The 22,303-nt window shown below is 57.8% G+C and overlaps 8 protein-coding genes across 8 annotated transcripts; 2 read left to right on the top strand and 6 right to left on the bottom strand.

The window, feature by feature from the left end:
- Positions 1–154: 154 nt before the first annotated feature.
- Positions 155–1,248, bottom strand: E0L32_004513 (uncharacterized protein; the record flags this gene model as incomplete). The annotated part of the gene is made up of 2 exons (XM_031138932.1): positions 155–717; positions 777–1,248. The coding sequence occupies 2 exons, from the start codon at positions 1,246–1,248 to the stop codon at positions 155–157; spliced, it is 1,035 nt and encodes a 344-aa protein (XP_030996947.1).
- A 405-nt stretch (positions 1,249–1,653) lies between these two features.
- On the top strand, positions 1,654–3,677 carry E0L32_004512 (uncharacterized protein; the record flags this gene model as incomplete). The annotated part of the gene is made up of 4 exons (XM_031138931.1): positions 1,654–1,737; positions 1,796–1,888; positions 1,971–2,106; positions 2,170–3,677. 4 exons carry the CDS (start codon positions 1,654–1,656, stop codon positions 3,675–3,677), a joined length of 1,821 nt encoding a protein of 606 aa, XP_030996946.1.
- A 351-nt stretch (positions 3,678–4,028) lies between these two features.
- On the bottom strand, positions 4,029–5,109 carry E0L32_004511 (uncharacterized protein; the record flags this gene model as incomplete). Its single annotated transcript, XM_031138930.1, has 4 exons — positions 4,029–4,186; positions 4,240–4,567; positions 4,631–4,744; positions 4,936–5,109. The coding sequence occupies 4 exons, from the start codon at positions 5,107–5,109 to the stop codon at positions 4,029–4,031; spliced, it is 774 nt and encodes a 257-aa protein (XP_030996945.1).
- A 1,274-nt stretch (positions 5,110–6,383) lies between these two features.
- Positions 6,384–8,117, top strand: E0L32_004510 (uncharacterized protein; the record flags this gene model as incomplete). The annotated part of the gene is made up of 3 exons (XM_031138929.1): positions 6,384–6,544; positions 6,606–7,822; positions 7,897–8,117. 3 exons carry the CDS (start codon positions 6,384–6,386, stop codon positions 8,115–8,117), a joined length of 1,599 nt encoding a protein of 532 aa, XP_030996944.1.
- Positions 8,118–10,947: 2,830 nt separating this feature from the next.
- On the bottom strand, positions 10,948–13,433 carry E0L32_004509 (uncharacterized protein; the record flags this gene model as incomplete). Its single annotated transcript, XM_031138928.1, has 3 exons — positions 10,948–12,641; positions 12,703–13,229; positions 13,381–13,433. The coding sequence occupies 3 exons, from the start codon at positions 13,431–13,433 to the stop codon at positions 10,948–10,950; spliced, it is 2,274 nt and encodes a 757-aa protein (XP_030996943.1).
- A 680-nt stretch (positions 13,434–14,113) lies between these two features.
- On the bottom strand, positions 14,114–15,684 carry E0L32_004508 (uncharacterized protein; the record flags this gene model as incomplete). The annotated part of the gene is made up of 2 exons (XM_031138927.1): positions 14,114–15,499; positions 15,610–15,684. 2 exons carry the CDS (start codon positions 15,682–15,684, stop codon positions 14,114–14,116), a joined length of 1,461 nt encoding a protein of 486 aa, XP_030996942.1.
- An 894-nt stretch (positions 15,685–16,578) lies between these two features.
- E0L32_004507 (uncharacterized protein) lies at positions 16,579–18,292 on the bottom strand (the record flags this gene model as incomplete). Its single annotated transcript, XM_031138926.1, has 2 exons — positions 16,579–17,326; positions 17,409–18,292. The coding sequence occupies 2 exons, from the start codon at positions 18,290–18,292 to the stop codon at positions 16,579–16,581; spliced, it is 1,632 nt and encodes a 543-aa protein (XP_030996941.1).
- Positions 18,293–18,867: 575 nt separating this feature from the next.
- Positions 18,868–20,807, bottom strand: E0L32_004506 (uncharacterized protein; the record flags this gene model as incomplete). The annotated part of the gene is made up of 3 exons (XM_031138924.1): positions 18,868–19,999; positions 20,085–20,483; positions 20,578–20,807. The coding sequence occupies 3 exons, from the start codon at positions 20,805–20,807 to the stop codon at positions 18,868–18,870; spliced, it is 1,761 nt and encodes a 586-aa protein (XP_030996940.1).
- Positions 20,808–22,303: the final 1,496 nt, after the last annotated feature.

Here is a 22,303-nt window from a genome sequence, read left to right as displayed (position 1 = left end):
GGAGCTTGAATGGACCTCATCCATCTCGAGTGATCCTCCCAAGAGCTGGAGGTGATTCTGTGGCTACTCTGAAAGATCTAGCAACTGGGCAAAGGAAACATGAGCTTCAGTCCAGAGGTTGGGAGAACCCCTTCGCCAACTACCTACTAACTCCCTACTGCCGCTGCTCCTTGGTCAAGTCATCCCCAAAATCCTTGGGCAGCTCCGGACCCCAGACCGAGATGGGACCGGCCACATCCCGCCTCGTCTTGATGTCCACGTTGACCACGTCGCCGTCGGCATAGTGCTCAATCTTGAAGCCGCTCGGGTCCGCCCAGTAGTCAAAGATCTGGCTGCCCAAGACGTGCCTCCCGACGCCCCAGACGGCGCGCCACCCCTTCTTGGCCAGCCACTCGTGCCCGAGGAGCTGCGTGTCAAAGTCGCTGATCTCGTACGACGTGTGGTGCACGTACGTCTGCTCGACCTCGGGCGGCGCGCGCTGCATGAAGAAGGTGTGGTGGTCCGAGTACTCCTTGCCCAGGTCGAGGCGGATGAAGGCCAGCACGTCCATGTCGTGGATCTGCGGGTGGTAGAGGACGTCCGAGGGCACAAGGTTGAAGTTGGACGTGTAAAAGTCGAACTCGGCGTCAAACTCCTTGCAGACGTAGCCGTAGTGGCCGACCTTGTGGATGAGGGCCGGGCCCGGGTGGTAGCGCTGGAACTGGCCTTTTTGTCTCGCTCTGGTCAGCAAACGAATCAATCTCTGGGCCGCTGGTTTAAGACCCGCGTCACCTTACCTAGCCTCGGCTTCTCAAAGGGCGTGTTGAAAGGCCCCTGGTGATCGTGAGTCTCGGTCGGTATGTGCTTGGTGTCAACCTGCCGGTCCTCCTGTCCGTAAATGACGTGCATGAAAGTCCCGTTGGGTCGGGCAAAAGTAATGACCTGGCCGCCTCCGGGGCCCTCGAGAGGTTTGGGTGGCGATGCCCCGGGTATCTTTGCTGCCTTATTGAACTCCTCCTCGGACGCTGCCACGAACGCTCCTCCGCCAAATTTAGGTTTCCCATCGGCGCTCTTCTTGGCAACGTAGCAGTACGGATCCCGGCCGTAGCCACGAAAGTAGATCACATCGCCACGCCTCTCGGCCTCGACAAATCCAAAGTCGTGTGCGAACTCGGAAAACTTCTCCAGGTCCGCATGTTCAAAGTAGACGTGGGAGATCCTACTGAGCTGAACTTTGGAAGGGTAGTTCTCGACGTGAGGGATCCGCATGTTGGGCAGAATCAGTCTCTGAACGGGGCCGGGCAATTGACAAAGTAAGGAAAAGAACAGGTTTGAAACGGACATGGTCACTTCAAGGCATGGTCCTGGAAAGGTCAGTCAAGCCCACCGTATCAAATATTCTACAGTTGGGCGTGACACATATGTAACCCTGCCGGTTAGCCAGTTCACAGCTCACCGGGGTGAATGAGGGGATACTCCGTGGAAGTCACTCCGGCAAAGTCACTCCGCGGCGCATTCCCACCCACCTCGACAACACCAAGATGAATATGGACTAGAGGCTTGTTGGGGGAAGAATTTGCACGATGAGCCTTGGGACTGACGAGGCCAATATAATTCAAAACGCACCTCTTTGATGTAGAAACCAATTGTCAAGTCATTGTTCGGTCGGGCAACATGACCAACGCCCCAGTAGTCATAGTTGGCGCGGGCCCTTCGGGGCTGGTCTTGGCTCTGTCCCTCGCCAGACATGGAGTATCTGTAAGCTGTTGCACTTCCACAACCATCAGGGTGCGCCTAGAAATGCTAATATTTAAAGTCTACCATCTTGGAAAGGGAAACGGGTATCACAGAGGACCCGCGTGGCGTCTTTCTGGCAGGTGATGCCAACCGGATACTGCAGGATTTGGGTGTGGGCAGTCAGCAGATGGAACACATCGGACACGGCAAGGAGCCTCAGCCGCAGTGATGGATGTGACAGCGCTAACTTTTAGAGTAACAAAGTCGTCGAGGAGATCCGGTTCCACAAGAGCAGCTTCAAGAACCCGCCCTTCATCACAGTCGACATCAGAAAGGATACGCTCAAGCAGGTCGTTCCCGATGGCGTCTTGCAGATACAGCCCAGGCTTGGTATGTTATATCTCATGTCGACTCAGGCCAAGATCCCCCGCATCCTAAACATACCATGTCTAGAACACGCGCTGCGCACCCTCGTCAGCCGGTCTCCCTTCTGCAACCTTCGGGAAGGATGCGAGGTCACCGGCCGCACCGAGTGCGGACGTACTAGTACCACCGTGGTGCACTACCGTGACCCCTCTGGCAGCGCAAGGGACATCGCCTGCACCTGGCTCGTGGGTGCAGACGGTAAGAAGGGCATTGTGCGCAAGAAATTCCTGGAGCCCACGGCCGGCATCCGCCAAGAGACGGGCCTCTTTGCCTACGAGGGAACCTGGATCGCCGCCAACCTCAGGATAAAGGGTCCCACCCCGCAGAGCCACCCGGACTTCCCCCTCTGGGCGCTGGGCTACACCCCGGAGCAGGTGTACGACCTCTTCTGGCCCCGGCACTGGCATTTCTGCAGTCCGCCGGGCAGCCCGACCGCCTGCGGGCGCTTCGGCCCCCACGCCGACCGTATCTGGCGCCACGAGATTGCCGTGCCCAATGACTGGGCCGGCGACATGGACGCCGAAGAGATGTTGCTGGGTCATCTGCTGCCCATGGTGACACGCACGCAGGACGAGAATGGCGAGAGCTTCCCCTGCGGAGAAGTCGCGTTTCCGAGGGAGTGCATCGAGGTGCTGCGGTGCCGCTCATTCCGGTTCGCCCAAAAGGTCGTGAACCGGTGGTTCTTTGGCCGCACGATCCTCACCGGCGACGCGGCCCACGTCTTTCCGCCGTTTGGCGGGCAGGGCATCGCCTGTGGCATCCGAGACGCGTATGCTCTCGCGTGGCGCCTCGCGGCCCTGCTGAAGATTGGGCATCCGCCGGAAGGGAAGGCAGCGGAGCGCCTGCTGACGATGTGGTCGGAGGAGCGGAGGCAGGGTGTTGACGACTCGACCAGGCTGACCAGAGTGAACGGCTTGATGTGCAACAACGAGGAAGGATGGCTCCAGTACGCTGTTCGGAAGGCTATGGACTTCCTGGTGCGATTTCAACTGTTCGGGTTCCTCAAGATGAACTTCCAGAGCGACAGCCACGGCTACAAGCCGACCAAAAATGGGTTCTTCTTAGAGAAGTTTGGGGGCGGTCCCAAGCTAGCTCAAGTTTACGTACAAGCGAGAGGACAAGAGCCCGTGCTGTCCGACGAGCTGCTTCGAAGGCAGACCATCTTGACACTGCTCATCATTGGCAGTCACTATGGCGACTTAGACTCCCAGGTCAAGGAATCATTGAGAAGAGCCAAGTTGCCGCAGGAATTGCTATCAGAAAAATCGATAGCGTACCTGAGCCCTGATGCATCAGCGACCACGCAGCCAGTAGCTGGAGCGGAGCCAGTCTTTCATCTCTGCAAGGAACAAGGTCTAAGCAATCTCAACCTCCGCCCCGGCTATGATGCAGGCGCTTATATGGATCGAATCGGGACACCCGCCAAGTTCGCGATCCTCCGGCCAGACTGCATCGTTTTTGAGGTTATTGGGTCCGTTGCAGAACTAGAACAATGCCTTGTCTTGCTTGGGGAGATGATAGAGGATGATGTTTGAAAGACATCCTGGGCTTAAGCCTTGTAAAATATTAATTGTCGATACGAAAATCGATACTTTCCTCAACTTTATCGCTCCCTGAAGCGTCTATTGATCAAAATTATAGGTATCTTGACTATCATATGCACGCAAATAAGACACATCCAAGAGTATGCTAGTTTTCTGTAGCGGCAGCAGGAAATGAGTACAGACGAATACTTTTCCCATGGCCAACCTGACATTTGCAAACGCTCATTACATTTGATGGAGGGAAGGCACTAACAGTTGCCGACCATAGTAAGCCACCGTCTTCACTTGACTACTATACTCGGTATTGTTACTGTAAGTATGGGTTCTGACATAATGCGTGCATCAGGCCTCAAACACGATCTTATTTTGGAGCGCTGGCAACCCTTCCAGCTCAATCTCGACAACATCTCCGTCTCTGAGGAGCCTTTTCGGTTCATGGAAGTATCCCACACCAGCCGGCGTTCCAGTCATGACGGCTGTACCAGCAGGAATAGTAGTGGCTGTAATTGCGAATTAGAAAGCGTCTCATTTATCAAAAGATCTTCAGACTTACCTTGGCTCATCCAGCTCAGGACTTGTGCTGGACTAAAGATCTGATCTTCGTCGATGCTCGCCTCCTGCATCACCTTGCCGTTGAGCTTGGTAGTGAGCTTACGGCCTTGGCCTCCGTTGGCAAAAATCTCGGGAGACACAAGAACGGGACCAATAGGTGCGAACTTGTCAAAAGCCTTGGCGAAAAAGTACTGGCCTCCCATCTGATCTGGATCCTGGAACAGCCGGCAAGAGAGTTCGTTTGCCGTGGCGTAGCCGAGTATGCAATCTTCTGCCTCTTCGGGAGTGACATTCTTGCACTTTCGCGAGGTCACAAAAACATATTCACCCTATCATGGAGGCATCAATGTTGATGCGTGCGAGCCGCAAGTCATGAGAAGGGGCTAGCATACCTCGTAATCTGGGTAGCTTGTAGTGCAGAACTTGTCGATATGGATGTCTTCCCCTGGATTTGCAAGCGCAGCAGCAGGTTTCGTCCACAGAGGAGGGTGTTGGGGGATTTTGGCCTGGTCACACAAGTCAACGAACAGGCTCTATGTCCTTCATTTGGGGGTTGCTAGACCTTGTTCTCCTCTGCATGAGATTTGTAATTGAACCCAACACAGTAGATCGGCAGGCCTGGACTAGGCACGGGGGCTAGTATCTAATATTCACTTAGTAAGACTGTGATTCAAGACACTAAGCGCATTCCACTCACTTTGGCCAGTCTCACTGACCTCCCGCCACGTTTTGCCGTAAAAGCAGCAAAGGACGAGAACCCTTCCAGCTGATGACCCGGGCAGAGGGAACCGGCATTGCTGGGCTCTATATCGGCAAAATATGTCTGGCCATCATCGGCTTCGAAGCGAACAAGTGCCTGGAAAGTCGACATCGTGGGCATCTTGTGAAGGAACTTGTATCACCTGTTTTCTATACTAGAACTGATGTTGTGGTAGCCAACACCTATCGAAAACCACTTAACATCATTCAATTTATAGGACATCCGAGCCAATGCCAAGCCCTTTCCATCGGCGCAGCATTTTATGCTATTGGGGTTCTCGGTGACGCGGCGTTGTGACGCGGCGTTATGACGCACCGACGACTGGGGTTGTAAAGGTAGAGGTTGTTCCTCGGAGGAACATGAGGTTGCTCCGGGCCGGCCGGGCACCGCCGTTGTGGGTCCCAGCAGGCTCCTCCGGGAATAAGAAGAGGGGGTCTGGAAGGTGTTCATTCAGCAGGTAACTGATTTCGGCGTCATGGAGCTTTTGCGTCATAACAGAACCACTCCAAGAGCCTTATCGAGGTGTTTGAATCAAACTGTGAAGGAGTTACAAGACTGAGTTTTCGATGCGTTCATTGAGTATCTGCAATACCAATGTGAGAGAGCGTGATTCTGTTTCTGGAGATGCTCCATAGTCCCAACATTCTTGACCCTTGTTCCTCACTAGTCCTTGTTTGGAGTAGCGGAAATGCCAACCCCGGAGTCTGACTGCACCGCCTTCCCAAATACAATCTTGTGATGCATCTTTTCACTTGTGACCGCATACTGCTGACGTTGATACTTCCGTCTGGAAGCAGGCAGACAAAATAAGCGTGGGCACAGGAGTCATTGATGTAGCAGCCGACAGTGGCTTGTCGAGCTCTACGGAGTTCTCTGTACCTGTACCTGTACCGATGCCAAACTTTGTCATGGAAGAGACATCGCCCTTGGTACTTGACAGTACCTCACCGGAAAGCCGCTCTGGGGCTGAGGAGCCTAGGAGTCGTGTCTGTGATCGCTGTATCGTGTGAGCATCCCCTAATCAGGCGTGGTATTTGGTCCTAGATACTGACCTCTGATGCAGTAAGAAGGTGAAATGTACACGCACATCGGTCAATTCCGGCAGCATCGGCTTGAACTGACGTACATTGTAGGCGACATGAGACGCCCAACATGCTCCCGTTGCTTTGAGAATAGCGAGGAATGCCTGTATTCGGCTACCAGAAAGCGACCTGGCCCGGCAAAAGGCACCCTGCGACACCGGTCAGGTAACTCACCGAACTAATGTTGATCGACATGCCGAAAGAAGCTGATTGTTTTACTTTCGGGGAGTAGGACCATCAAATCAGACGGCCAAAAGGAGGAAACACAATCCCCAGTCCTTTCCAAACCTTGAGGATGACCCCATGGTGCAGCTTGACCCAGGATACTTTGACGCTGTTTCAGTACTCAATGACCTTGCCACCGCCGAACCACAACCCATATTCCCCGACAGCTGGCTGGTCACGCCGCAGGACACTTTGTCGATACCTGAACCGAGCCTGACTTTTGACCAAGAAAAGTCGATGTGCGTAATTTTCGACCATACTCGCCGACGTTCCACTTGGACTAACGTTGTGTGTGAACAGACTGGACAACTACTTTGCATACATCCACCCCTGTATGCCCATCCTGCACCGCGACAAGTTCCGCAGACAGCACGAGGATGGCTCTGCTAACAGAGACCTCCTCACCGTCATGCTGACGATGACGGCCAAGATCCTGGGGCGGCCGAATTACTGGGACGAGCTGGACTTTGCCGCCTCGTTGCAAACACATCTCCACGATAGATCAGTCCCGAGCATAGACAAGGCGGCGGCAGGGCGGCGGCCATCGCTCGACGACTTCAGAGAGGCTTGCCTCCTCGCGTTTTACGAGTTCCACCAAAGCCCCGGAGAGAAGGCCTGGCTCCGGATCGGCAACCTCACGCGCAAGGCGCACCACTACCGACTCCACCAGATCGACCACCGGGCGGGACCATTGCCATGTATGGCGAACGCCCTCGACGAGGAAGAGCGGGACGAGTGGAAGGTCCTATGGTGGTGCATATTCTGTCTCGACTCGTACTCCAACATCACGGCCGCGATCCCTTTCGTGATTCAGATCGACAGCATCCGGACGTCCCTCCTCGCCGACTCTGGGCCGCTGGACGGACATGGAGGCGCGCGGCGGCCCGAGATCCTCCTCCCCGACGAGCCGGACCTGCTCTGGAAGGTCGCCAAGGAGGTCCTCTCGCTGGGCCGCCACGTCAACTTCAACATGCACATCGTCACCACGGCGCTCCTCCGCGAGTCCGCCACGCTGTACCGGCTGTGGTACCAGGCCCCGTCGGAGCGCCTCAAGTCGCGCATCGCCGCGTTCGAGACGCACACGGCCGCCCTGAGGCTGGCGCTGCCGCCGTGGTACCTCAGGACAACCCGCGACGTCCTGCACGACGAGTCCTGCGAGGACTACCACGCCCGGCTCATCTGCGTGCTCCACATCAACGCCGCGCATCTCCTGACGGCCCTGTCGCTCCCTCAGCAAGGGGCCGACGGGGAACAGGCGACCTTCCGCGCCAAGACACTCGCCTATTCCCAGGACATTGTAGCCGTGGTCGAGCAGTGGGACGGCCAGCGCTCGACCGGAGTGGACCCGGCGGTCTGCTTCATCATCTACGCGGCCCTCGTCGTCCTGCAGTTCCACATCGACCTCTTGGGCGGCAAGGAGCCGAAACTTGATTCTCGGCTTGGCACATGCAGGACTCTTCTGCTGCTCTTTCTGGAGCAGTTTGCAGAGTTCTGGTACTTGCCAAAGTTCTTGATAAGTGAGTGGTATCACTGGGGCTGGGGAGTTGGGTTGGTACAGACCTGCTGGGAACTAACTCTCTTCTCCTTGTAGGATCCTTCAACAAGTACTGCCAGATCACGCATGACAAGTCGGGTGGCTCGTCTGCACTGTTGAAGAGTTTCCAGGTGCCTCTCCATCCCGAATGGGTGGCCAACGTCTCGGGTATGGATTTGGATATGGCTCTCCCATCTCCGCCTGAGGGAGACGCTCCGGCGCAGGGTTCTCAGGATTGGGGCTCCAGAAGCTGGCCAAACGCCCTGGGATATACGTAAACGCAACATGCACACACAAGTCTTGATCATCAACTTGCGGAAACTAGAAAATGACTGGACATATCTCGAACAGTTCTTAGAATGCAATGGAGAGTTCATCTTGAACTTCCTCGCTCGTAGTTTCTCGCACCGCATCACTTGTGCATGTAAGCAACCCAATGGGGATGATACGACTGTTTTCATTTCCGACATGTGCCATTGCAGGTTACGTCACTTTCTCTGCCATAGTATGGTGAGCCAGACGGATGTCTTGGTAATTGATTACCGACTATTTATATTATACCACATACCCGCTCAACTTCTTCCAGCTAATAGGATTTAAGGTTTTGATATGTAACTTCTTGGCATTCTTTGTCGGGGCATGCTTACCCATCCATGGAGGATTAATGGGTTTGGCGGAAGCATGAATAGCTCTTATCCGGATCCTCTCTCTCGACTCCCTGGGCTTAGCCTTGTCCTTCTTCTCCCCTTGACACAAGAGAAAAACACGTGGAAAATCGATACCAAGGCAGCAAACAAAAAAGGAGGCGGAATGAGAAGAGAAAGAAAGAAAGAAAGAAGAAGCTATAGTACACAGCATCAAGAGCGACAATCTAACTTTATATCTCATGTCCTCTGATTCACCGAGAAGATAGGAGGAGGTCAATAGATCTTATCCCAGCCTGAGAGATTAGCTGGTAAGTCACTGGAATAAAAACTTGGACGCAACTTTCTGTGAAGCTTCTGTTTGCTTTTCTCCTGCGGTTAACCATTCTTGTTCTGACGCAGACCTCAAGGCGGCCACGGGTACAGTCTTGCCAATAGACTCAAAAGACCGAGATACACCACAAAATACCCAAAAATATATCCTGACATTCCAAAGGACCACCTGATTACGTTCAATGCAGCATCGACCAGGCTATCATCATCCCCCTCCACGCCCGTCTACCCGAGTCGGCCATGACACAACTAAAGGCCCCCTCCCCAAGCCTCGAACGATGCCGACCGCCCAATCACCGGTTTGTTTTCTTTCTTCAAAACTGCCCATAAAACTCACAGTGTATCTGGACACACGTGTATTTGTTCGTCACGACCGGCTTGTCCTTGACCTTCTTGCACTCGACGTTGCCGCACCGGTCCAGCAGCTCCGTGATCTTGTGCCCGCACCGGTGGTGGATGTAGATCTTGCGCACGCACATCGCTTGTTCTCGGTTCTCGGGGGCGAACTTTTCGCTTTTTTCGAACAAGACCTTCTCGTGTCTGTCGTGTGATTTCCAAAGAAAAGAAAAGAAATAGATCTCTCATGAAAGTGCGCCGGACTTCTTTCTTTATTCAAAGGTCTAGGCAGGTTGAGGCCTCTAAACCCGCTCCGGGGGGAGAGGAGCAAAGGTGTTTTCAGAAACTCCAAAGTAAGGTACGGATGACAAGTGATCACGACGGGCAGGCGTGAGAAAAAGCTTGCTATGAGAGGTTCTGATGTCGTTACACAGCGTCTGCTCAGAACGCACCTTTGGTCAGCTGATCTCCCATCTCAAAGCAAGGGGCGGTGAGGTTGGAAGCCGCACTTTTCAACACTGTTGTTATGTGAGATCTCTTCCCTGGGGATGATGGATTCGCTTGTGAGGATGTTGAACTCTATTTCACAGAAGGAAGGACTCGGTACTGCTGCAGAAGCCTGATCGCAGCAGAAATGGACGGGAAGACCTATTTGTAAACACATGTCTGGTGTCCGCATCTTAGTATCCCCATCATGATTGAGAGAAAAAGGCAGCATAACCATCATCGGGAGGGATATTATAGCTCACGGCTGCAAGCAGCCCAAAATGGCATCATGACTTGATAATATTTCCTCCTCATCAGCAGCTAACGCCACATTTTTCACATGATCCACCCCGCGCAGGAAGACTGGGAGGCGGAAAACGATACTGTTTCGGAAATCCTAGGATCGTCTCATCTCATCCATGGCTTTCCTGGCCCGCTGCCGCTGCCGCCCGCCCGCCAGAAAGGAAGCGTGGGATGTTCGTTTTTTCAAACACCACCCAGCAGATAAAGCATCAACGTGTAAATGACTGCCAGCACACGGGACGACCCCCTCCCCTCCCCATCCATTTTCCCAATTTACGGTTTTCCCTCACGCAAAGGGCCGCCCGCTCGGGACATTGAACCGGTGGGGTTGATAGCTGTGCCTTCTATAGTCCCACGCGAGCGGGTAAGAGGCTGATGAACTCATGACCATAGCGCGCGCCCCCTCTCTCTTCAGGTGGAAGGGCCGTACCAGAACAAGTCTCGAAGTGTGCCCAGGCGGTGAGCCCAGAGCCCAAAGCTTGATAGGAGCGTGTGGTGCCCTCTGCCGGTTCTGGTCCAAGCCTCGGAACTCTTGATTGGGGGGTGCATCCCATCCTCCATCTCCTCCAAGGTCCTTTCCGGTTCCCACCCGGACCAAACTCATCGCAGAGTCGGTGTGCTTGCAACCTGAACCATGGCTCCTGATCGTCTGAAATCAGGATATTCGAGTTTCCGGGCGGGCAAAGGAGCCACACTGGAGCACGAATCCGGATTTCGGCTTCGTGGGAACCGTGCACCCACGACACTCAAAAAGTGGTCTCCTGACTAGGCTCCCTAGGCTCAGCCATATATTGCCAGATGGTAAGTCATTTACGCCCACGTCTCCGATTCGTTTCCCTTCTCGTCCCCTTTAGCTGAGTTGTGATAGCGTCTGCGGTGCTTGTCGTGGGTATATGAAATTACTAAAGCAAGTCGGGATGTCGTTCATGTTTCGGTCAATGCACCTTTCCAAAGGGGCTTATTAATACTGCAGCATCTTCTTCGCGATATGACGAGCTCGGTCGTCTCAGGTCCACTCTGGCCAAGCCGCGTGGGAGGCGGGACACAGGACCCCACGCCGCGATGTGGCCCATAGCACAGCAAAGTGCAGCGCCAGGAGCGTCATGCTAGCCTTCCAGTCCCAGCGCCATCGCGATCTCGGTGCGACCTGCTGACCAGCAATGCTGACATTGTGGCTCCCGCGTCGGGGCGCTCCGCGCCCTTGCATTGTCCCGGGAATGCCAAGATCCAATCCTGCGACGGCCACCAGGGACGCCCCGATGCCCGTGTTCACGAGGTAGGGCCAGCAAGGCCTGGTCAGGGTGGCCATCTTGACCAGGAACAAGGCAAGGCGCAAGAAGAGAAAAGTGGTCTCGCTGTGCTCCTCGGCAAAGTGGGCGAGGTAGTGCTGTGCCACGAAGCCCCGGTGGCGGACTTCGCCAAAGAACGTCGTGGGAGGGGCCATCAGCAGAGGCGGGCTCCTCGGCGGGGAGGGCGCTTCAGGGCTCGTGGAGAGGGTGTGCTCTGACGGCCGCCGCTCCAGCGCGGAATAGTCATCATGGTTCGCAGACAGCGCCGTAGCCGTAGCCCTGTACCGGGCCGTCTGTGCCCCGGGATGTGTTTGCAGGCTGCTCTGTGCTGCTGCTGACTGCGCTGATTTCCGGGGCGAACCGGGCACGATGGTGCCAGAGAGATCCTCCTGCGACGAGGACGAGACCTTGGCTTGTTTTGTTGGATCTCCTTGAGACTCAGCAAGAGTGCCATTCTGGTTGGGATGAGGCATATACAGACCTGGCACTGGCGTGCTAGGGGCCATGGGAGAGTCCAGGTTCTGGACCCTGCGGCTCTGGAAACCTCGAGTCGGGCTGGCGCTTCTAGCACCCCGCGCGACTCCATCGAGACTCGACTCGTTTTTAAGAGCAGTCAGGACCTCGCTGGCGCTTGGCCGATCTGCGGGGTTGACAGACAGCAGTTTCTTGAGCAGCTGGTAGAGCTTCCCTGGCAGCTCGGGCCTCTCGCGCCTCTCGTCCTGGAACCCTTTCCAATCAGTGATCTCGGCACGCAGCAGGTCGATATCTTCGAGCTCTTCCTGGATGGCGTTGGCGCTCTGGTATGGAAGCCGGCCGAAGCACATAAAGTAGAGAATCATGCCCAGAGAGAATATATCAGACTTGGTCGTGAAATTCCCGTAACGCCCGCTTGCGTCTCTTCTCAGCACCTCTGGGGCGCAATATGATATGGTGCCCGTGGAGCCGGTTGACTTGCGCACGGCGTTCTCTGGCTGGACCTCACCAAAGTCGCTGATCAGGCAGATGAGGCTCTTGCCCTCCCGATGCAGAAGGCAATTGCTGGGCTTCAGGTCGCGGTGGATGTAGTTCGCGGCGTGCAGGTAGGCGAGTCCGGCGGTGATGTCGCGGAAGAGCGAGTAGATCTCCTCGAGGGGCAGCTGGCGTTGGCCGGGAAAGATATCCTGAGTCCGTTCGATCTGGCCCTTGGATCTCCGGCGCATCTGTGCCTTGAGCTCTTCCTTGGTTGTCTCCTTTGGCTGGTCACCTGCTACGTAGTGTAGGAGATCCCCGCTGTTGCAGTATTGCTGCAGGATAAACGCGCAAGCGACGGGCGGGCCAAACCGTGTGAGTCGGACATCCTCGAGCCATACGTGGCGGTAGGAGACAAGATTCGGGTGGGAAAGCTTGGCGAGAAGCTCGACTTCGATCAGGACTGCGTGGTGTGAGGTCAGCGCTGGAAATACAAAGGGCTGTGTGACGAGAGAGAGACGAACCCTTCTCGAGCCAGGCATGATCATCGCCTACGGGGACTCTCTTGCAGGCAAAGTGCCCAAGATGGCAGCCATCGATCTCGTGGCGCACCAGAAGCACGATTCCCTTGCCACCCCGGCCGAGCTCCCGTTCCTCTACAAAGAATGTCTTGAAATAGCGCGGGCTGAAGGCCTCTCTCCTGATGCGGCTGCCCTCGTGCACGTCCGGGGTACTAGATATGAACTCGGCTTCCTCTTCGATGTGCTGCACAGGAGCGGCCGCGCCCTGCTCGTCTTGAAAGAACGGCTGGACGAGCCGTCGCGTGGGGCTGGCAGGAGGGGCTCTGTCTGGGCGCTCGAGGCCATGTCCGGCCCGCAGCATGCGAAAGTAGTCTGGGTCGACAAAGGATTCTTGATGGGAGGGCGCGTCGTAGGAGCGCTCTGGCGAGGAGGGACGGAGAGGCTGGTGGCATGTTGGACAGGCCGTCAGGCCTCGGATCTCGAGTCTCTGGGACGACGGGTCGCGAACGACGATGGCATCATGATGGCGCCTACATTCGAGATTTTGTCAGTGCAGCTCTCGAGCGCCCAGGAGGGCTTCTGAAATAAGTTGTTGGATTCTGGCAAGCCAATGCAAGCTTCCTCGCGGCGCGGTACAGGACGGATTTTCAGCAGATCGTGTGCATCATATGACGTACGTACAGGACAATCTCACGGCCCTCGCGTGGATGGTACGGCACCAAGGACAGCGACATAGCTGATCAAACAGCCCGAGTCGATGGCACTATCGCAGCTCTTGGTCAAATAAGTCCATGACAAGCTTCTCAAGCGGGTTGGTGTCGGCTGGGGAAGTAACGCTGGTGTTTTGTGGTGCTGATAGAAATTGTCGATGCTCGCGATGCATCTTGAACTTTGGATTGATAGCAATGCTGTTATGCCACCTATCGGCAGTAGTTACTCCTAGGGGCCCATCATATCATCCAGTATTGCCCCGCATTCACACCACCACTGGTGACCTCACCCGGGTCCAGCTTTCAGGGGCTGCAACCACTAAGCGGCCGCTAGACAAACGGGCCGCTGGCTGCCAATCAAGCCCGTCAAGGTTGGAGACTGACTGGCGGATGGATCGAGTCAATTGACAAACAAACAAACAAACAAGCCTCAAGAACGATGTCCTGACGGCTTTTTAGATTGTGTGTTTGTTGACTAATGGTGAAATTATCTGAATAAAACCTTGGTCTCTTATCAAGTGATATTGGAAGATGCTAGTTTAGGTAGTTGATTACTCTCATTGAATTACTAAGTTGTTGTCTTTGGGATATCACGATAATGCAGGCAAATGCAACAAATGCGACCATTAAATCCAAACCAGCTCAACTCTTCCGGCTCAATCCATCCATCCCACCCTCTTTCCCTCTCTCCCACACACAATCCCCTAATAGGTAAACATGCGCACGCCCTCGCCCCCGCCCGTCTCGAGGCGGATCGCCCGGTTCCGCCGGCCGTAGTAGACCCTCAGCAGCACGGCCCCGGCGGCGACCATGAACAGCAGCGCCGCGTTGACCCAGTGGCCCGTCGGGTAGCCCCGCGCCGCCTCGTCGGGCCTGTAGATCCACACGCCGACGATCTGGCCCGGCGCGCCGCCGAGCCCGACGTTGAGCGCGATGGCGAGCCCCACGGACCCCGTGCTGAAGATGTTGGACGACAGCCAGCCCAGCAGCGGCGGGATGCACGAGAAGGCGCCCGCCGCCGCGACGACGAGGCACCCGTACCGCCGGCCGTACGCCGCGGGCGGCAGGCACGCCGAGGCCGCGAACCCGCAGGCGCCCACGGCCGCCAGCAGCGCCGCGTGCAGGCCGCGCGCGTTGGTGCGGTCCGCGGACCAGGCCGTCAGGATGGACACGGCGTAGGCGACGGCGTACGGCGGGACCGTCATGAGCTGCGCGCGGAGGTCGACGTAGCCGAGCCCCGCGGTCAGGGACGGCGTGAAGAGCGAGAGCGAGCTGAAGGGCGTCGAGATGCCAAAGTAGACGAGGTAGTGGCCGTACAGGCGCCAGTCGGCCAGCGTGGTGCGGGCGTCCTGCCAGGTGATGGAGTGGTGGCCCTTGCTGCCCTCGGTGTGCAGGCGCTGCGCGGCGAGGGCCTTCTCCTCCTGCGACAGCCACGAGGCGAGCTCCGGGTAGTCGGGCAGCGCGAAGAGCACGAAGAAGGCGGCCACGCAGGAGGGGGCGCCCTCGATGAAGAAGAGCCAGCGCCAGCCCGAGATGCCCTTGGCCTGGTTCATGTGGCCCACGCCGTAGGCGATGGCGCCGCCGAAGGCGCCGGCCAGGGTCGCCGAGGCTAGGATGATGGCGACGCGGACGCTGCGCTCGTGGGTCCGATACCAGAAGGTGAGGTAGTAGACGAGGCCCGGGAAGAGGCCGGCCTCGAAGACGCCCAGGATGAAGCGCAGCCCCGTGATGGTCGGGTAGTTGTTGGCGGCGCCCAGGCACAGCGAGATGGCGCCCCACGAGAACATGAGGAAGGCGATCCACCGCGACGGCCTCAGCTTCTTGAGCAGGATGTTGGACGGCACCTCGAAGAGGCCGTAGGCGACCAGGAAGATCATGAGCGCGATGGTGTACTGGTAGTTGGTCATGTGCGTCTCGGTCATCATGTCATGGTGCGTCGACGAGTTGAGGATCTTTGCGTTGCCAATGTTGGACCGGTCCAGGTTGCACAGGAAGTAGATGACGGCCGACAAGGGGACGATGCGGAGGTCTTGCCTCCATACCAGCTTCTTCTCCGCGACCGGGTCGATGCGGCCCGGGGAAGGGTAGACCTGTATGGGATGAAGCCGACCGGTCAGTCTGTCTTTCCATACCGCCCCCCCTCGGCCATGTCACCGATACGGAAATCACCAGTGCATGGACAGACACACAAAACACGCACCTCGTTGGCAGCTCCCTCCACGAGATCGCCATCCTCGTTGAGGGTCGGCTGACCCAGTACTTCGGCGGCCTTCATCGCGGAGTGCTGATAGGAATACACGTCCGACATTGAGTCGAACGAGAGGGGGGGGGAGAGGTGCGAAAGGGTTGGATTCGCGACCGCACGTCGGGCAGGCTTTGTAGGGATCGGCGCCCTCGCCCGCATTCACACCGACCGCATTGCCATTACTCGACAGCCAGCAATCGACTGCAGATGCAGGAAAAAGCCGACGCACAGTAGCATTCTGGGTGGGCAGCCGGTTTTATCAGGGCTGGTGGTGTGCAGCTTGGCCAGGAAAGCCACCGGTCCCCGTCACCCCTGCAGCAGCTCAGCTCGCTGAGATGAGAGAAGAGAGGATGTCCGCTGTTTCCTGCCACCCGGCGCAGAACCCGACGGCGCAGACCACGAGGTCAGCGGCGCGCCATGGACGCATCGGGGATGGAGTGGGTGGCAACACACCACCAATGTCGACTGGCTAGGGCCGCAAAGAGCTTAGAGCAGCCGGGGTGTAATTGAGCAAAGTGGATGTGTCGACGACAAAACAAGCCTGCTGTGCCTGCGGCTTGCCTTCATGGGAAAGGTGTCTTTCAGCTGCATCTTCCTTCCCGGCTTCCCCTGCCGGCATCGCAGCACTCAAGGCAGGTCGGATGCAAAATCCAGTAAGTCGGTGGATGGATTCATCTATCATGTAGGTACCAAGAGGTCAAACTACATCAATTGGCTGCTGTCAAGAAATCAAGCATAGTTATAAGCAAATGCGACAACACTGCAACTCTCCATTCAAGCTCACTTCTCCATCTCTGGGTATGGTATGGGGAGGGACTTCTCATCCGTCGAAAAAGATCACACAATCCGATCAAAGGAATACAACCAAGCCGAGACAATCAACGAAACCAAGTATCCATCCTCCCCACCCTCCCCAATCTAACATCAAGAGTAGTTCCACGCAAAGAACAGCCGAGGCAGCCACTTGGGCGCGACGTTGACCGTCACGTTCCGCACCTCGCACCGGGCCTGCACGCCGGGCCCGCCGCGCCGCCCCCGCCAGTCGGCCGCGCCCTCGAGCACCTCGTCCAGGAACGCCAGCGCCCCGCCCTGCCCGTTGAACAGCTCGGCGTCGTGCCCGCCCGCCCCGTTGCGGTGGTACAGCACGTCGGCGCCGTTGCCGCAGTACCGCGCGACCAGCGCGTCCGTCTCCGCGACGGCCGAGAGCTCGTCGCCCACGGCCTTGTACACAAAGACGCGCATGGGCGGCGTGCCGTGGTAGCCCATGACGCCGTCGTCGTCGAGCATGCGCCGCATCACGGGCGCGGCGAGGTCCGCCGCGCCGCCGACGAAGTAGTCAAAGATGTTCTGCGAGCCGAACAGCGCGGCCGCCTGCACGCCCGTCAGCCGCGAGGCGGCCAGGAAGGTCGACGCGTTGTGCGGGCCCGTCGTCTTGAGGCGCCGCATCAGCCAGGCCCAGGCGTCCGGGTGCTGGCTCGCCATGCCGATGAGCCCCGCCGGCATGAGGCCCGCCGTGTCCTTGCGGTTGATGAGGGCGCCCACGCTCGAGACGTTGGGCGTCAGCCCGCCCAGCGCGGCGCCCGCCCAGCGCATGTGCGGCGCGTACTGCACGGCCAGTTCTGTGGGTGGTAAAAAGACCAAGGGTGGTGTCAATAACGGTGCATCTCGGCCACTTTCCAACAATAGAGAGAGGCCCTTGGGAAAGTTGGAGGTAGCGACGGGAAGACGGAAGAGAGAAGGAAAAAGAAACATACCGGCCGCCCACTCGCTCGCCAGCGCGCCGCCCGAGTACCCCCACAGCGCGACCCGCGTGGGCTGCCCGCCGCCGAGCCCGAACGCCGGCCCCACGCCCTGCAGCACGGCCCGCACGCCGTCGATGGTCGCGTGCCCGGCCATCCCCCCGGCCGTGAAGCTCGCCTTGGGGCCCTCGTAGTCCGGCACGGCGACGAACCAGCCCCTGCGCAGCGCGAGCCCGATCTCGCCGTACGGCTCGCCCATCCGCAGCGCGAAGCTCGGGCTCGCGTCGACGTTGCACGAGTCGTAGGGCAGCTGGTACGACACCAGCGCCTCGTGGCGGCTGTAGTACCCTCCCTTTCTGCCCTTCTGCCGCTCCGCGCGCGGGCCCGGCCGCGGCACGAAGAGCGTCGTCACCGCCCACGTCGGGTCGAAGTGGCTGTCGGTCGTGCGGAAGAGCACCTGGTAGGCCGTCCAGGCCGACGGGACGGCGAAGGCCATGAGCGGCGCGTGCCGCACCCGCAGGACGCTGCCGGGCCGGGTGAGCCGCCAGCCCGGCGGGGCGCTGTACCACGGGTCCCGGCTCGGCGGCAGCACGGCGGCGTGGGCGTCGGCCGTCGTGTTGAAGGCGACGCTGTCGCCCTGGACGACAAAGTCTGCGCTGCTCGAGGCGAGCAGCGCCTGAGACAAGAGGAGGAGAAGCAGCGGCAGGGCTGCTCTCCTCAGGAGCGCGAGGGATGACGTCGTGAGCATCATCATGGGTGTCGTTGGCTGGCGCTGTCGCATGACAAATGGCCCGCAGCGGCGTCCTGGTCTTCCTCGAGAGAAGGGACGGGATGTGTCGCAAACCAGGTGATTTCGTCGTCTGTATGTACTCTCGCTTTGGCTGCCGTGGCCTGCGCATTAGCGAGTCGTCATATAGGTGACTGCCGAAGGGCCGCGAGTCCTGAACAGCGCCCTCGGAATAATTACCCGGCACTCGCATAGATTAAAACTGATATACATTGACCTTGGCGGTCACCATACCTCCCCCAGATTTTGAATGCCGGCCTCTTCTTCAAGTGCGAGGGATCTTATCACAATCTTGTGTGTGCAACAAGTAAGGGAAGAGCGAGCACAGGAGGAGGTGGCGCATGGGCAGTCTGGTATCAGCCTTCAGTCATCAAGTTCGTTGGTATTGTCTTTTAAAGAGATGCACTCGGTCGCCAAGACATTTAATACAGAAAAAAAGACATTTGTAACCAAATGGCTGCAATTAATGCAGAATATCGGAAAAAATACATCCCTTTGATCAAAACGCCGGCTCGCACGTCTCTGCGAGTCTTGTGGTGAGGCGACACGGAATCGGTGTCAAAAGCTCACTTAACTAGCACCAGAGAGAAGATGCATATCCCATGATCCCATCCCACCCCATCGCCACACACACCTCCTGTTCCTTACACACACACACACACAAACAAACACATATTCCGCGCTCATCTATAGCCTCGCCTCCTCCTTCCCGCTCCAGCTGACGGCCGTCCTCTTGGCCACGGTGCCGCTCTTGGTCAGCACCTTGCGCCGGCCGCCCGTCGTCAGCGGCGCGTCGTCGTCGCGCTCGCGGATGTAGTACGCCCAGTCGGCCGTGTCGTCGAGCTCGGTCTGCGAGTAGCCGTTGCCGAGCCACGCGAAGCGGTTGCCGACGTAGCGGACGTCGAGGTCCTCGAGGCGCAGCTCCTTGACGGCCTCGATGTAGTGCAGCGCGCTGCCGGGCCACAGGGCGACGATGGGCCCGTCGGGCCGGGACTTGTACCACGAGCGGCAGGGGTCGGCCCAGACGGTGCGCCGCATGAACCAGTCCTTGTAGGCGACAAAGTCCTTGACGGCGGCGCGCGTGGGCGCGACGGTGGCGATGTTGTGCACCTGGAAGTGGTCGATGACCTTGCAGATCCAGTCGGCCTGGGCCTCGATGGCGCACAGCACGGGCCCGTTGCCGATGGGGCAGTTGGGCCCGAGGAAGATGAAGTAGTTGGGGTAGCCGTCGGCGGCGAGGCCGAGGTACGACTCCGGGTCGGCGGCCCACTTGTCCTGCAGGTTCTCGCCGGCCGGGTTGACGACGGGGAAGCGCGGCTTGAAGGAGGTGTCGAAGCCGGTGGCGCAGATGAGCACGTCGACGGGGTACTCCTGGCCGTTGTCGCAGAGGCAGCCCTTCTCGGTGACCTCGCTGATCTCGCCGTAGACGACCTCGACGTTGGGCTTGGTCAGCGACTCGAGGTAGTTGACGCCGGGGGTCAGGCGGCGGCAGCCGACGGCCCAGTCCGGGATCAGCTTGCCCTCGAGGTAGGCGTTGCCCAGCTTCTCCTTCATCTGGGCCATCATGTACTCGGTGGTGTCCTTGTTGATGGCGTTGTCCTTGAGGAAGATGCCGAACTGGGCGTTGAGGCCCGTCTCGATGCCCTTGCGGTACTCGGTCAGGGCGCCGGGCTTGCTGGCGAACTCGCTCTTCTCCTGGTCGGAGAACTTGTGCTGCTCGAGGCCCTGGACGGGCGAGACCCAGGTGGGCTCGCGGATGAAGGTGGTCACCTTCTTGCACTTTTCCCGGATAGCGGGGAGGACTTGGATGCCGGAAGAGCTGTGAAGAAAGAAAGGGGGGTTGGGCAGGTCAGCATGACGAACCTTTTCTAGTGAGTTTTCCGTTTAGGAATGCAAAGACTTACCCGTTGCCGATCAGACCGACGTGTTTGCCCTCGAGGGAGACGCTGTCGTCCCAGTTTGCCGTGTGCAGCAGGGTGCCCTTGTACTTGTTGAGGCCGGGGATGGCGGGCCACTTCCAGTTGTTGAGGATGCCGCTGGCGTTGATGAGGATGTCGCAGTGGTCGCTGACGATGACGCCGTTGGCGAGGTCGCGGATCTTGACGTCGTAGCCGCCGATGTTGTGGTCCCAGTAGGCGCCGATGACCTGGTGGCGGGTCTTGATGTACTTCTTGAGCTGGTACTTGTTGGCAAAGCCGTCAAAGTAGTCAAAGATCTCGTTGGCCGGCGGGTAGACGGCGGACCAGTCGAGCTTGGGCTCGAAGCTCCAGGTGTAGTTGTGCGAGGGCACGTCGCAGGCACAGCTTGCGCCAAGTCAGTCGCCAATGCCCACTTTCTCTCTCTCTCTCTCTCTTTCTCGACAAGAACGGGGTTTTGCTAGGACTACGCATGACTTACCCGGGGTACTTGTTCTCGTACCACGTGCCGGCAACTTCTGGGTTCTTCTCGTAGACGGTCAGGCTGAAGTTGTTGAAGTGCTTCTGCATCTTGTATGCAAAGAGGAGGCCGGAGGCGCCGGCTCCGATGCACACGACACGGACGTGCCTCTCGGCGTGGATGGGGCCCTCCAACCGCTGAGCGGCATCCTTCTCCAGAGGAGTTGCCGTCGGCAACAGGACGTCGGCCATAATGTGTGCGGGGGGAAGAGGAGAACGTGTGCGAAGATTAACGGGTGAGTGTTTGTGTGTGAAGGCCTGGGAGAGGGACACACACAGAGAGAGAGAGAGAGATAGGGAGAGAGAGTATGATGTTGAGGGTGAGTTGAGATGAATGAAGAACAGACTCCAAACAGGAAAGAAAGGACTGGTCGTTTGGGAGGCGGATTTCTAGATATACTTGGCGACTCGAGGGTCGGGAATGCTTAACCTACAGCAGTTTCTGCACATCGGGTTGCGGGCAGCTCTGGTGGAGATGGTGCACCAGGCACAACTCCAGGGCTTAGAAATGCACACACATATGGGGATCTCAAGCAAGGCTAGTGTCGTTCACAATGTCGCTGTATCAGACCATGGACATGCGATCTCTAGGGAAATCCCTGAAGCGGGGGCGTTCCTACAGAGTCCATGACAGCTGGGGCAGTCTGGACAGAGAGCAGGCAAGCAAGCATGCAGGCAGGCAGGAATACTGCTGGTCCAGACGACACGTGTAGTGCGTGGGCAGAGGGGCTAGCACGACAGGCACCACCGAATAGCTTCGACCGGGGAACGGCATTGTGTGGCATGGCAGTGGGCAAAGGTGGTGGAGGCAGGGAGATCCGGTGCGTTACGAAGCAGAGAGCGAGAACGCGGGGGGGCGGATCTGGGGATGGAAGGGAGAGCGAGCAACATGAATCAGGGAGCGGGTGAGAATGGGGAACTCATGACAAGTGCACCTTGATGCTAGGGAGCTCAACGGAAACAGGATATCTCGTGCGGCAACGGTGGACAGTGGAAGCTAACGTTAGTCCCAGGGCCAGGGCGAGGATTTGAAAAGAGAGTCCGAGGAGGGTGGACTGGACTTTTGAGGGTCTGGTCCCCTGTTAGTTGGCATCTCGAGTCAAAGAAATCCGGTCGGGTGGGGGGGCACTGGTCAAGAGGAGGGCAGAGGAGAGGAGAGGAGAGGAGAAAGGGACCAAGCCAACATCCATCCATCCATCCATGTGCCACTAAGGGTCGCATCGCGGTCTAATGGTGTGTCGCTGTGTTTTGCGGTGATTGAACTGGTTTTTGGGTTGGGGTAGCAGTGCAGAGTGTAGGTAGGGAACACGGGTGGTGTGTGGAGAAAGTTGGGGTAGACGTGCCAGTGACGCTACTGAATAATCTCCCCCCTCCCCCCCAGGACTCGACGCTGCGTGGCGGTGGTGCCGGGAAAAGTCAACCGGCTGTAACCCTGCGAGCCCTGCACGCTGTGTGTCAGTTACCGACAACGAGCCATGGACTCGGTCGGCTATCTTTCGAGGGTCCAACCCTGGGAAGATCTGCGCCCATCAGCGGGCGTGCCGAGTCACCGCTGCGCATCTAGTGCCGTGCTAATTGATCCTTCCACCGAGCCTCCTAAGGTACCTATAAGCAGCATTTGATCATGCCCCTGAACGACCAGCGTTTGCGGGGGGGGGGGGGGGGGGGGGTTTTTTTCAGCGTTTGCA

Source organism: Thyridium curvatum (genome assembly GCF_004353045.1).
Source record: "Thyridium curvatum strain D216 chromosome Unknown NODE_22_length_467593_cov_81.276643, whole genome shotgun sequence".
Classification (NCBI taxonomy): Eukaryota; Fungi; Ascomycota; class Sordariomycetes; order Thyridiales; family Thyridiaceae; genus Thyridium; species Thyridium curvatum.
This window is presented reverse-complemented; position numbering and strand designations above follow the sequence as displayed.